The 13,321-nt window shown below is 43.2% G+C and overlaps 1 protein-coding gene across 8 annotated transcripts in view; it reads left to right on the top strand.

Moving 5' to 3' along the window:
• Positions 1 to 13,321, top strand: part of SLC7A1 (solute carrier family 7 member 1) — a 69,789-nt gene that overhangs the window by 35,949 nt on the left and 20,519 nt on the right. For all 8 annotated transcript variants that reach the window (XM_053312204.1, XM_053312200.1, XM_053312207.1 and 5 more), the window contains 5 exons: positions 300 to 458; positions 3,297 to 3,450; positions 9,054 to 9,163; positions 10,870 to 11,092; positions 13,176 to 13,315. In XM_053312204.1, the coding sequence (XP_053168179.1) occupies positions 300 to 458; positions 3,297 to 3,450; positions 9,054 to 9,163; positions 10,870 to 11,092; positions 13,176 to 13,315 (786 nt within the window). The remainder of the gene's footprint in view (positions 1 to 299; positions 459 to 3,296; positions 3,451 to 9,053; positions 9,164 to 10,869; positions 11,093 to 13,175; positions 13,316 to 13,321) is intronic.

The raw sequence follows: 13,321 nt of genomic DNA, 5'->3' as shown, positions 1-13,321 counted from the left end.
AAAGAGCCATGGTTTTATTATGGTTCTGCATGACATGTGTGAGCCTTGGGCTTGCTTGTTGCTCCCCTCACATGTGAAGGGAAGCTGAGGGAGAAGTTTTAAACTTCTGGTCCTGGCTTAGAACAAAGCAAGATTTTCCATGAGATCTTGTTCTAGCCAGAGTCAATGAACAACCCAGGAAATGAGACTGGGACGTAAGACACCCTCGATTGTCCTCTCTCTTATCCCGGAGTATTACATTAAAGAACATGGTTCCCTGCTGCAAACAGTCATGCTTTCCAATTTTTGTTCTGTGACAGGAACATCGAGTGTGGCCAGAGCATGGAGCGCAACGTTTGACGAACTCATAGGCAAGCACATCGAGATGTTTTTTCAGCAGTACATGTCCATGAACGCTCCTGGGGTGCTAGCAAAATACCCCGACATCTTCTCAGTTTTCATTATCCTTATCTTAACAGGTAAAAAGAAACGGGAGGGAGGGGGAAAAAAACTAGTTTGGAAGCTCCTCCCACTTGTCTAATAATTCATTCCACTTCTGCAATCTTATTGTTTGCTTTTCCAGGAAGAGCAAACACCCTCATTTATTTTGGCCCTGTCTTTAGAACCTCTTTGCTGCAAGTGTCAGTTTGACCTATTGAGCGGTTGTAGAGTAAGGATTGCTGTGGCTACCGCCTGCTCGAAATGGCATTGCTAAAGAAGTTGTTCCAGGTGCTTAAGTGAGAGCAGGTAACAAGGTGCAGTTCTGCTCTGTGTCCTGCTTAGAGAGTGCAGAGTGACCCAGTGCCACAGGTTTGAGGGGGATGCAGGCTGGAAGGCTCTGAATGCTGCCAAAGTTCAGTTTTGTTACTCTTAATTCTCTCACTATCCTTATCTGCCAATTCCTATAATGCTCCAGCCAGAAAGATCCGGGGAATGAGGGCAGAACCACCATCACCCTGATGATGGACAGTTGTTTAGAAGAGTCAAAACATTAAAATATGTGGGACTGGAGTGAGTGCAGAATTTATTTATTTTTATTTATATATATATATATATATATATATATATATATATATATATATATATATATATATATAAAAATTATACACACACACACCCTGGAGTTGCATGTAAAACATGCTGAAATTGAAACCAGTGGTATGTTCAGTTGAAACTAAAAGCCATTTAAAATATATGAAGTCTACACAAACCAAATTTTCAGCATTTGTTGGCATTTGCTGAACTGGTCTCATGAGTGGTCCCAAGACACTTCAAAATCTGTTAACCAGTTTCCAGATCAAGCCTCTTTTTGCAGACTTTCCCAGCACATAGTTCACAGCCAGATAACCCCTTTAGGTATTATTATATTATCATTATTTTTACATTTATATCCTGCTCTTTCTCCAAGGAGCCCAGAGTGGTATACTACATACTTGAGTTTCTCTTTCACAACAATCCTGTGAAGTAGGTTAGGCTGAGAGAGAAGTGACTGGCCCAGAGTCACTCAGTTAGTATCATGGCTGAATGGGGATTTGAACTCGGGTCTCCCCGGTCCTACTCCAGCACTCTAACCACTACACCACACTGGCTCTCTCTGAGTTTGAGGCTTCTCATTTTTCCTCCACCCAAGCAGCTCCTTATTTTGTACTGTGAGATTTCCAGTACAAGAGATCTCCCAGTATGTCTTGCACACAGAGATGCAAATACAGACTCAAATGACATGAATCACTGGTTTTTTGTTAAACAGTTGCATAAAAAGCCAGTGGCTGATATCCCACCTAATGAAGCAGTGGTGCAAGAGGAGAAGCATTGATGCTTCTAGAAATTTAACTAATTCGGCTCCACTTCTGGCTCAGCAGTGGGGGCAAATTTTGATGAACCCCCCTCACCAGAAAATACTCTTTATTTTGTTAGTCCCCCCAAAAAAAAAAATCCCTGAGAGCTCTGCAGCCCTCAGGGACATATTTTCAGGTGACATGGAATGCTTCCAGGGGGGAAGAGGTCATTAAAATTCACTCACTCTTGCACCAGTACTGTGTTAGTCTGTGTCTCTTCAGAAGCACCAGTACTTCTCTTGTTGCAGTGGTGCTTCATTAGTCAGGATGCCAGTCACCAATTCCTAGCTCTTTAGTCCTTGCAAGGTCCCTTCAATGTCTACAAACTCTTGCCAGAGGTCATGAGCCAAACTACCTTGTGGTCCATGAAATGGCTATGAATTTTAAGAGCATCTTCAGGGTACCTCAGTGCAAGATTTGGAAATCTCAATTGCTAGCTGTTCTTTGCAATAACTTCTGGACAGGTTCTCTGATGCCAGCAAAGGAATGAGAGCAAACAAGCTTTTAGATGATTCACCACAAAGAAGCATGTTTGGAACTAGGAGGAAATGATTGTTAAACTCTTGAGTCCAAAAGGAGGAGATCTACTAATTGCAGAAAGAGTTAATTGGCCCTTTTGTGGACTTTCCATACCTGTAAAAATGGAAAGGATTACGAAAGCTGGCCTCATAATTTCACAGAAAGGTCTCATGCAACTACAGACCTGTACTTGAGATTTTTCCTTACCATAGAGTTTCTGCATGAGGACACTTTGGCCTCATTCAGACAGCAGGCCAAACTAAGGTTTGGCTGTTGTGAATGTGCTTCATGCCTACCCACTCTTATTCTTTTCCTCATTTCCTGGTTTGCAGTGGCCAGGGTCTGCTGCGATGCCCTGATTGGGTAAACTGTTACCACAAGCCATTGTTTTGCCCAATGCAGATGACATGGCAGGCTGTAGTTACTGTGAACTACGAAAGGAAGAGGGAGTGCGAGAGGGAATAAGAGAAGGGAGCTCATGAGCCTGAAGCACACTTACAACTCCCAAACTGTGGTTCAGCTTTGACACTTGAACTAGACCTTTGGATAACTTGTTGTGCTAGACAAGAAAAAGGAAGAAAGGAAAGATTGTGTTTTGAGTTGGTGTCGACTCCTGGCGACCACAGAGCCATGTGGGTTTTTTTTGTAGAATACAGGAGGAAGGCAATGCACTGCCTTCTCCTTTCAGCACCTTCCTATACTGCTGCTGCCTGATATAGGAGTTCCTCATATTCTGGGAAGCACATCAGCAGGGATTCAAACCAGCAGCCTCCTGCTCTCTAGGCAGGTTGCTCCCCCACTGCGCCATTAGGTGGCTTGACAAGAAAACAAAAATAATGAGCTAGCACAGCAGTGGATTGCACCAGTGGAATGGTGTTTATACACCTCTGTGCACAAATAAAGCACCTTGCTTTTTGTTAATGGTAGTTGAAATGTCTCATTATCCACCGTACATTTTCCTAGGACTTCTCACGGTTGGTGTAAAAGAATCAGCAATGGTCAACAAAGTGTTCACCTGCATCAATGTTCTGGTCCTCGGCTTTGTGATGGTGTCTGGATTTGTAAAAGGAAAAATTGAAAACTGGCAGATCTCGGCAAACAGCTCGGACCGCTTTAAGTATGTACCAGCTTTATTTTACCTGAGATTTTAATTTTATTTAATTTTTATGTAGTACTGCTTTTAAAGATAAAGTTGATCACAAAGCAGTTCATAGAAATTAAATCTATAAAAACAGGAGCTCCAAGGTGTAACAGAGAAAAGAAAAAAACCCAATATGTAACAAAGAAATTAGCAACGTTAAATGTTAAACCCAGCTTTAAAAATCAAGGATCAGTCACTGAGTGAAAAAAGAACCTCTTTTGGGGGAGAGAGAGAGAGAGAGAGAGAGAGAGAGAGAGAGAGAGAGAGAGTGTGTGTGTTTGTGTGTGTGTGTGTGTTTTAAAGCAGCTAGTGAGGATCCCTGAGGAATAAATTCTGCACTGCAGTTGTGGCACCACCACAGAAAAGCCCTATTCACCAAACAAATTTGTGACAGAGATGATCTTCAACATCTAGGTAGATTCATATGGATGAAGGAGGCCCTTCAGATAACTTGGTCCTAGGTTGTACATCACATTGAAGATTGTATGTGTGGGTTGTGTTGTGCACATTGTACTTGTGTGGGTCCATCTTATAAAACCACATTTGCTTAACTTGGCGCCATCTAGGAAAATATGCTTAGAATATGGACTGGATCATGTCTGAGATACCCTCCCCATGCCACTTATTTAGGGCTGGCTAATGTCAGGGTTGCTTGCAGGTGTGGTTTATGTGTACTGGTACCTTTGCATGGGTAATGGCTGTATGGGCAAACATTCTGATTCGGTTTTGATAAGATACCATTACTTTTGCATTGTGTTGACAATACACAGGAGAGGATACAGTAAATTAAATCGGTTCAGTGTATCAGCTGGGGGCTTACCTTAATCCGAGCAGCTGGCATCTTCTAACTAGAATGCAGCTGCCTTTTGGGAGCTACAGTGGCAGCACTTTCTCCCCCACTAGCTGCACAAAATGCCTCAGGGAAGGAAATGATGTTGGGACATTGAGTCCTTTTCTCGGTGCATTACTGGGAGAAGAAATCCTATAGTTTGAAGGGTTGCTTCCTTCCCTTTGACCTTGTGGGCCAGTTGCCACGGGGCAGTGGAGTGGCATTTTAAAGTGCCGCTACCTGAAAGGCAGCCAACTTCCAGTTAGAGGAAAACTTTTGCTCATTTTCAAATAAGTCCCCCACTGATACAGATTCGATTTTGTATTGTATTTAATTGTATTTCTTCTTTGCCTCGTATCTGGTAAGACTTGCATCACACTAGTTTCCCTTATTGTCGGCCCAGTGTGATACATAGCCCTACCTGGTACGCCCATGACTTAACCTCCCTTACAAGGGGAATTGTGGCAGCGGTCTGTCTCTCTGTGAGAAGTGCAAAGGTGCCATTTCGTACAGGTACCTCCTCTGCTTCAGCTCAGCCAGCATAGCATAGTGGTCAGAGTGTTGGACTAGGACTGGGAAGACCCGGGTTCGAATCCCCATTCAACCATGGAACTCACTGGGTGACTCTGGGCCAGTCATGTATCTCTCAGCCTAACCTACCTCACAGGATTGTTGTGAGGATAAACATAACCTCGTACTGCTCTGAGCTCCTCAGAGGGAAAGCAGGATATAAATGGGTTTTTTGAAAAACACAGAAACAAACCAGCAGCTCCCCAAAGTGTGCATTGGCCATACATCAGGCCCATGTTCTGCAGGCTTCATTCAGTGCTTGTTCAGTCTGCGGCTAAAGACAGAAATGACTTTAAGTCATAGATATGCGAAATGAGGTTGAACACGATGCAGAACTTGCAGACTCCATCCATAGCAGATGGCAGATCAGACTCTGTTGGAGCTAACCCAATCTGCCGCCTGCCTTCTGGAAAGCTCCTTCTGTGCTAAGAAGAAACCTTTCAGAAATGTTGTTGCTAAATGCCTGATATTTGCAGCCAAAGGGGACCCTCCCTTACCTCTTCCTAAAGAGTACTGTGAGGGTTCTTCACAACCCTGCTAGATCACACAGAGAGCCTTTTGTCCCTGTCCTGGCTCAGGACACTGGCTGTGCTATCCTGCTTTTCTGTGAGCACAGCGTCCCTGGAGTTTGACTGCCAGGAGTCCGGCCGCGACTGCAAGGGGTGGGTGATGGGACGCCTCCCTTTCCTGTCTGCTCCTTTCATGATCCCACCGCCCTTAGCTTCTAGGCAGTACATGGAAAGGTCTTTGCTTTAAGAAGTAACAGTAATAACAGGGTGAAGTTGCTCTGCAACTTTCTCCCAGGCTGCACAGTATGTTGCCTCCACAGACATCTATAGGAATTGTAGGAAGCTGCCTTATACTGAGTCAGACTACTGGTCCATCTAGCTTAGTATTGTCAACACGGATGGGCAGCAGCTCTCCGGGGTTTTGGGCAGGAGTCCTTTCCAGGCCTCCCTGGAGATGCTGGGGATTGAACCGGGGACCTTTGGTATGCAAAGCGGATGCTCTTATCGCTGAGCTTCGACCCCATCCCCATATATTGGACACCATGATCCAATGTTGCATAAATGCAGCTTGAATGTGCTGCTGGATTTGTGCAATAATGTGTCTCAGTTCTTAATTTAGCATGTCTGTGACATTTGAAGAAAATCGTGCCTTTTAAAATTCAGCAAATCATCTGCTTTTTTAAAGAAAAGAAATGCACAGGGATAACATTCCTGTATATGGCCAACCAAATGATGGAGCCCTCTAACGTGCTTATTGCTTACCAGAAGTGACGGAGGCTGAAGATAAAACACATCCTACTTCAAAGAATACGGCTGGCCCAGGGCATCCCTTAGTTCTGCCCAGTGGAGCTCTAGTTGGTTTCATCTCCAGCCCACCTTTTTGCCGGCGGCGGTGGGCGCATTGTTCCTCTTTGTGGTTAGTGATTTCTAGATATTGAGGTGCTTCACACGAGCAGTATGAAGCGCCATAATAGGGTTTGCGGGGCCAGCGGGCTTGACCCACTCTCCCCACAGACGAGCAGGGAGCCCTCCCTGGACAGCTGGATCAGCCGCCCAGATGAATACTGGCTCTGTCATGGAGCTGGTTGGGGTGGTGGGGTTTGAGGGCCTCCCAGCCCTTCAAAGTCGTTGTATCATCTCCATCGGCGGGCTGCTCATGAGTTGCTGTGGCTTTGACCCTTTGACCCAGTTTTCGGGCACTCTTGCAACTAAAACCTGGGTTAAGTGGTGGGCTCCGTAAGCGGTCTTGCTGCTGAGCCGTAGCGGGAAGCTGCACAGCTCCCATGGCTTCTCACAATTGGGAGAAATCGGGTTAGGGAAGGCTAGCCTGATTTCTCCTGACCTAAGTTAACACTATATCTTTGATAAAAGGACAGGGAAGTAATGGGAGAGAATGAGTTCAGCATGGTCTTGGTATCCCGCTTGCTTTTTGCAGCTTGGAGCCAAGGCACGCCACTATTGAATACACAATGAAAATAATAAAACCTTGAGCCTACTTGGAGCAAAATGTATTGGCAACTGCATATGATTATTTTGGGTCTGGTTGTGCAGGTGTTGCCAGGCTAAAATCCTGAGGATATCGCTCACTCAGTGCAGAAACTCTGAGCCTAAGGACTTTTGAAATGAACTGACGTCCTTTGGATGTTTGTGTCCTGCTCTGTACAAATCTTGAGTTAAACTGTTCTAACACTGCATCCTTTGACTAAAACATTTGGAAGATGCGGGTAGTAGTCTGAGGCTTAGAATTCTTCCTATTATTTACAACGCCAAGCCGGACTTAATGGAGGATCAGAAAAGCTTTAAAAACTTCCCAAACATTCAACCCCTTCCTGAGTAAATCTGATAATTTGGAAGGCAATTAAAACATTCAGAAAACGATGCAAAGAATAAACCACATATTTCCACATAAACCCACCTGATCCATGTTTACTCAGAAGCAAGTACATGGATTACAGTGGGGCTTCCTATGCACACTGAGAGTAATCAAGTCAGATTGTTGCTGCTTTTGGCCAAAGGCCATTAAAACACTGAGGGTATTTACAGCCTTGATATGCTGTGGTTTGTGATGTTCTTTGTAGGTCCTTGTAAATAGTATAGTGGTGAATCCCAAACTTTTGGGCACTTCTAAACAATGTAAAACATTTGAATCCATCATTCCTTCACCCAGGGTACCATGGGAACTGTAGTTCTACAAATGTGACTAGGAGTCTTGAACAGAATTCTCTGCACCCTCCCCAAATTAAAATTCCCAAGATTCTTTGAGAGATGCCATGACCATTAAAGTGGTATAAAACGAATACCCATGTCTGGTGTACAAGTGAGGGCTGTGCATCAGAACATCTGATGAATCTGTAGGACCTTTGTCACTCCCAGGTCTTCTGGCACCGTGACCCTTTCCACACAGTTCCAGCATGGGGGTGGGTGGGCTCTTTTACCAGAGCCATACAGGCTGCCTGGAAGCCACGCAAGGGCAGCTGGGTGATGTAGTTCCTACTGGAACTACTGCTGAGATACGATCCTCATCTGGCAATTTTCAAAAAACACCTGAAAACCCATCTTTTCACCCAAGCTTTCTCAGCTTCCTAAATTTTTGGGTTTTTAATATCAGGTTTATTTTAAAATTAAAAACCCAATTTCAGGATTTTAATCACTGTAATTGTTTAATCGTTGTTTTAAAATGTTTTTAAATTGTTAATCGTTATATTGTTTTTTAACTTGTTTTAGCTCTTTACTGTTTTAGTGGTTTGTTTTAATTGTAAACCGCCCTGAGCCATTTTGGAAGGGCGATATACAAATCAAATAAATACATAATAATAAATAGTAATAAATAAAATAAACTATCTCTGGAGCTGCATCTCCCAGCTGCCCATGCATGGCTCCGTTCTGGTAAAAGAGCGCTCCCCAAGTGCTGGAAATGTGTGGAATTGCATGGAGAGTGTTGCAGCCCAAGAGATGCCTGCCTGTGGCACCTGGCTGGGGGTGGGTGGGGAAGTCATATCCTACAGATTCATCAGCATTGGATATTCTGATGCCCAGCCCTAATAGATATGTCCTTATTATGTCAAGTATAGCCTCTGTTGTATTCTAACACTCACTTCCAGTGACTGTTGCTGGTGTCTGTCTTATGTTTCTTTTAGATTGTGAGCCCTTTGGGGACAGGGTTCTATCTTATTTTCTATCATATTTTTATTTATTATTTCTCTGTGTAAACCGCCCTGAGACATTTTTGGAAGGGCGGTATAGAAATCGACTAACTTAACTAACTAGTCAGGCATTATGCTGTACAAGTGTGCAGATGTCTGTGTATGAGTTCATGCTTTTCTGTGTATGGCTGTACCTGTGTTCATTTTAAAAGAACCACCCAGAGATGAAAGTTTGGGGCGGTATACATATTTGATAAATAAAATAAAATAGATAGATAGATAGATAAAAGTGCATGGTGTAGATAGAAATGTACAGCTCCAACTGTGTTCAATATAATGTGTGAATAACTGTACCTGTGTACAGATCAGTACCCTCATACAAGTGTTCAAAGTAATGCCTCAATAGGGCTAAAGTGTCTTGGCTGTAGCGAATGCTGTCTCTTGAATTTGTCACTGTGATGCAAAGGTTTCCTGTGAACTGGCAAATCTTGCTAAACCACTCCCTCTGATCTCTTGTTGCTGTTCTAGCTACACAGTCGGTGATGGTGGGTTTATGCCCTTTGGCTTCAGTGGTGTTCTTTCGGGGGCAGCTACATGTTTTTATGCATTTGTAGGATTTGACTGCATCGCCACCACAGGTAAGGTGATCAGCTTGCAGGAAGCAAACACTCTTCATTGCAGTAAGCGAACAATTCTGTCATCGTTTGGGCTGACCTGCGCATTACCATTCAGAATAGCATGTATTTATTTAAAATATTTATATCCCACCCCTCTAGCACACTGCTGCTTGGGGCAGCTTACAGTGAAAGAATAAAAGCATAAAGTCCAGAGCAAAAGACAATAAAACACAATCAATTGAGGAATGGGTTCAAAGGGCAGTTCTGCTTCCCTCACCCATCAGTATGCAGCGTGAGAACATGAGTAAATTGCAGCCGTCCTGCAGGTGGGAACCAAGATAATAACTAGGATGATTTGACTGAAGGTTATACAGCCAAGGGCCTCTTAGTTGATAGCTTGGCTTTCAACCAGTGACTCTAGGATTTGACAACTCCTGGGTGTTAGGAAGCTATGGCATTTAGAAACTTTGCTGTGGTGCTTGTACTAGGATATTCAGAGGTAGAGTTATTTTAATAAAATCTGTATATTTCCCAGGCAGCCCTGTTTCTGTTCAAGATATGTTACTTGTAAAGTGGATTAAAAAATAAGCCCCTTTACCCACCCCTGCTCCACAATGTTCATCGCTAAATCTGGTAAGTTTGTCAAGTAGCCATTGCCTGGATCCTAAATTTTTGGGTGGCCGGCTCCTAGATCCAAGGAAAATTGGTCAAGGCCTGAATTTACTCCACTTTAACTTGAGTCGATGTACCTACATTTCTGCACTGCAAGAGCTCAATAAAAGAGAGCTTTTCTAAAGGATCCCAAATGAAGATGACAGCACCTTCTCTCATGAGATCACTTGTATTTAAAAGAACTGCTTCTTGCTCAACCACTTATTGTGTACAGAAAGAAAAGCACCCTCTTATTTTCATGAAATCTGTGGAAGTGATTGGAGCAAACAGAGCCCCGGATCTAATCTTCCAATCTGCTAGGTTTCTATAGCCATACTTTTAAGCGTGTGCGTGCACACACACATTGGTTAACAGCCTTAAAGGATGTGCACACCTTATTCACAGTACCTACAATGCTGAAGCCCTTCCTCAAGGAATGGATATGACCAAGAGACATTAACTTATTTTATGTGACCTTTCCTGTTAAGCAGTTTCCCCCTGCTTCCCATTAAGCAGTGGTATTAAAGGATCAGTTTTATTTACCAGGAATGTATGTGGCATCCCAGAGGGGTCTTGTTCTAATTCCAAGATTGATATTGCAGAATGCTGTCTTTGCCTTCGGTTTTCTGTCCTAAATCTTGATAGAAGAAAAGAACCAAAGAAAGGGTGGGGTGGGAGGAAATGTCTTGCATGAAAACATTCAGTGAAATATTAATGCCCTTTTGCAAATAAATGATCAATTTTAAAACTTGCTACAGCCTGCATCCATCAATTTTGATAAAGTGGACAGAATTAAACTTCCCCCCACCATTGCATTGCTTGGGGTGGAGCCAGTGTTCCCTGTAACAGGAATTTCCAGATGTTGTTGTCTACAACTCCCATAAACACTGGCCAAAGACCATTCCAGCTGGGGACGATGGGAGTTGTAGTCAACATCTGGGAATTTCTGTTCCAGAAGACACTGGGTAGGACCCCTTTGAAACTGGCTGTTTTCCTTGTTGAAGAAACTATTAAATGTTCTAATCATGTTTAATTAATTGCTTGTGGGGTGTTGGGTTTTTTGGGTTTTTTTGCAGGTGAGGAAGTAAAAAATCCCCAGAAAGCCATTCCAATAGGAATTGTGGCGTCGCTTCTGATTTGCTTTGTTGCATACTTTGGTGTGTCGGCCGCTCTCACCCTTATGATGCCTTATTACATGCTGGATAAGAGCAGCCCTTTGCCGGTTGCTTTTAAGCACGTGGAGTGGGATGGCGCAAACTATGCAGTAGCTGTTGGTTCACTTTGTGCCCTTTCAACAAGGTAAGACATTGTTGCTTCTTTTGCCCTTGCTGCTCTCATAACGGGGGGGGGGTCTTTTTAAGGTGTGGGGAGGGTGTTCTTACCTCCCCCGCCACACGTCTCCCTCTGGTGCTACATTAAAAATTGCTGTTGTGGGGCAGCTGTATTCCCTCTTGCTGCCCCGGTCAGCGTAATGCCGGAAGTGGTGTGCGTGCACACGCCACACACGTGCATGTGCTCTCCATGCACATGTGTAGCATGTACACGCCCCTTCTGGTATTATGCTGACTGGGGCAGCAAGAGGGAATACAGCTGCCCCACATCAGTGATTTTTAATGTAGCGTCCAGCGGGGGAGGTAAGAACACCCTCCCCATGCCTTAGAGACCCCATGCCCCCACTTTTGAACCAGTTTGAATGCGGGGGTTCCTCACCTGTTTGGCAATCTGTCTATAGACCGCCAAACAGGTTGCGTGCACATCCCTACTCACAAGCAGGAGAGAAAGGCATAACCCCCTCTTCCATGCAGTGGATATTCAGAGATAGATTGTCTCAGAACCTGGAGGAGGAGAGCTGGCCTTTTGGTGGCAAACATGAATTGTCCCCTTTGCTAAGCAGGATCCACCCTGCTTTGCATTTGAATGGGAGACTCCATGTGTGAGCACTGCAAGATCCTCCCCTTAGAGGATGGTGCCCTCTGGGAAGAGTACTTGTATGCAGAAGGTTCCAAGTTCCCTCCCTGGCATCTCCAAGACAGGGCTAAGAGAGATTCCTGCCTGCAACCTTGGAGAAGCCACTATCAGTCTGTGTGTGTACTGTAGACAATACTGAACTAGATGGACCAATGGTCTGACTTGGTATAAGGCAGCTTCCTATGTTTCTATATAGCCATCAAGAGTAGTAGCCACCGATAAACTGCATTTCAGTCCATGTCAGATTTCCACAAAAATCACTTAAGAAATTGAAAAACATGCTTAATTTTTTACTAGAGATCTTAGTTCATCTATCTCATTGAATCTGCCAATGATGTTTTCACTGTGATAATGCATGAATGTAATTAAACTTTGTTATGAAACATTGAAAATGCCAACATTTGAGGCCACATTATTCTTTGCTATGTATTGTTGTAGTCTTATCCATACTTGTGAGAAATTATGTTGTCTTGCTCTGAATTTTTTCCAAAATATATTCACATTTCCAGCACTTAAGCTTTAACACAAAAATGCCTCTGAAAGAAAACATATTTTAACTGAAAATTTATAACAGTTCTTAATGTCCTCAAAACAAAGCACCTGCTTATCAGCTTAGCAAGGTGTGAAGCTAGAGTGCATAGTCGTTTTCTGGTGCAGGAGAAATTCTTGCAAAATGCAAGCCTTTTTATTAGTGTAACTCTCTTGGGAGGGATGATTTTCAGAGCTACAAACAGAACTCCATACAAGTATTATCTGGATCCGGAAGGATGATGTTAATCAAAAATAGTAGTACAGTATAAACCTACTGTTGATTAACAAAACAGAAATACTGCATAATGGGCAAGATGTTTCTGCTACTGCCATCTTCAGATGTTCTGATGTGATAGGAGTAGCTGGTACATATGAGTAGGGATGTGTATGAATTGGATTTCGAAAATTCAAATTGAATTCAAATATTCAAATTGAATTTGAATCGAATTGATTCGAGTCTTTGGTGCCTTTTTTACCCAGCCAGGGGGCCTGAATGGTTTTGAGAAGGTGCCAAACAACTTTTGAATCAATTTTTTAAAATTCAAATCTAATTGCCCTTTTAAGGGGGTGATTCAATTCGATTTGAATTGACCAGATTCAAATTTGAATTGATTTGCATATCCCTACATATGAGCTACTGCATCTTTCCTATAACATCAAAGCAACTAAAAAAGGTGGAAGCCAAAACATCTTGCCCATTATATTTCTGTTTTGTAAATCAACGTGTGTGTGAATTTAATAAATAAGCACATATTGGAAAACCTATTCCTTTAAAACACAGATGAGGACTGTTACTATAACGTTTCTGCACTGTTTGCCTCATGCCTGAACCTTTTGTATGCATGACTTACTAACAGTAGGTTATGTTCTCATCTCTCCCTAGTCTGCTTGGATCAATGTTTCCGATGCCTCGAGTTATTTATGCTATGGCAGAAGATGGGCTTCTCTTCAAGTGTTTGGCTCGTGTCAATGAGAGGACAAAGACACCAATGATAGCTACAATAACTTCAGGAGCTGTTGCAGGTAAGA

This window comes from Hemicordylus capensis, chromosome 3, assembly GCF_027244095.1.
Source record: "Hemicordylus capensis ecotype Gifberg chromosome 3, rHemCap1.1.pri, whole genome shotgun sequence".
Lineage (NCBI taxonomy): Eukaryota > Metazoa > Chordata > Lepidosauria > Squamata > Cordylidae > Hemicordylus > Hemicordylus capensis.
This window is presented reverse-complemented; position numbering and strand designations above follow the sequence as displayed.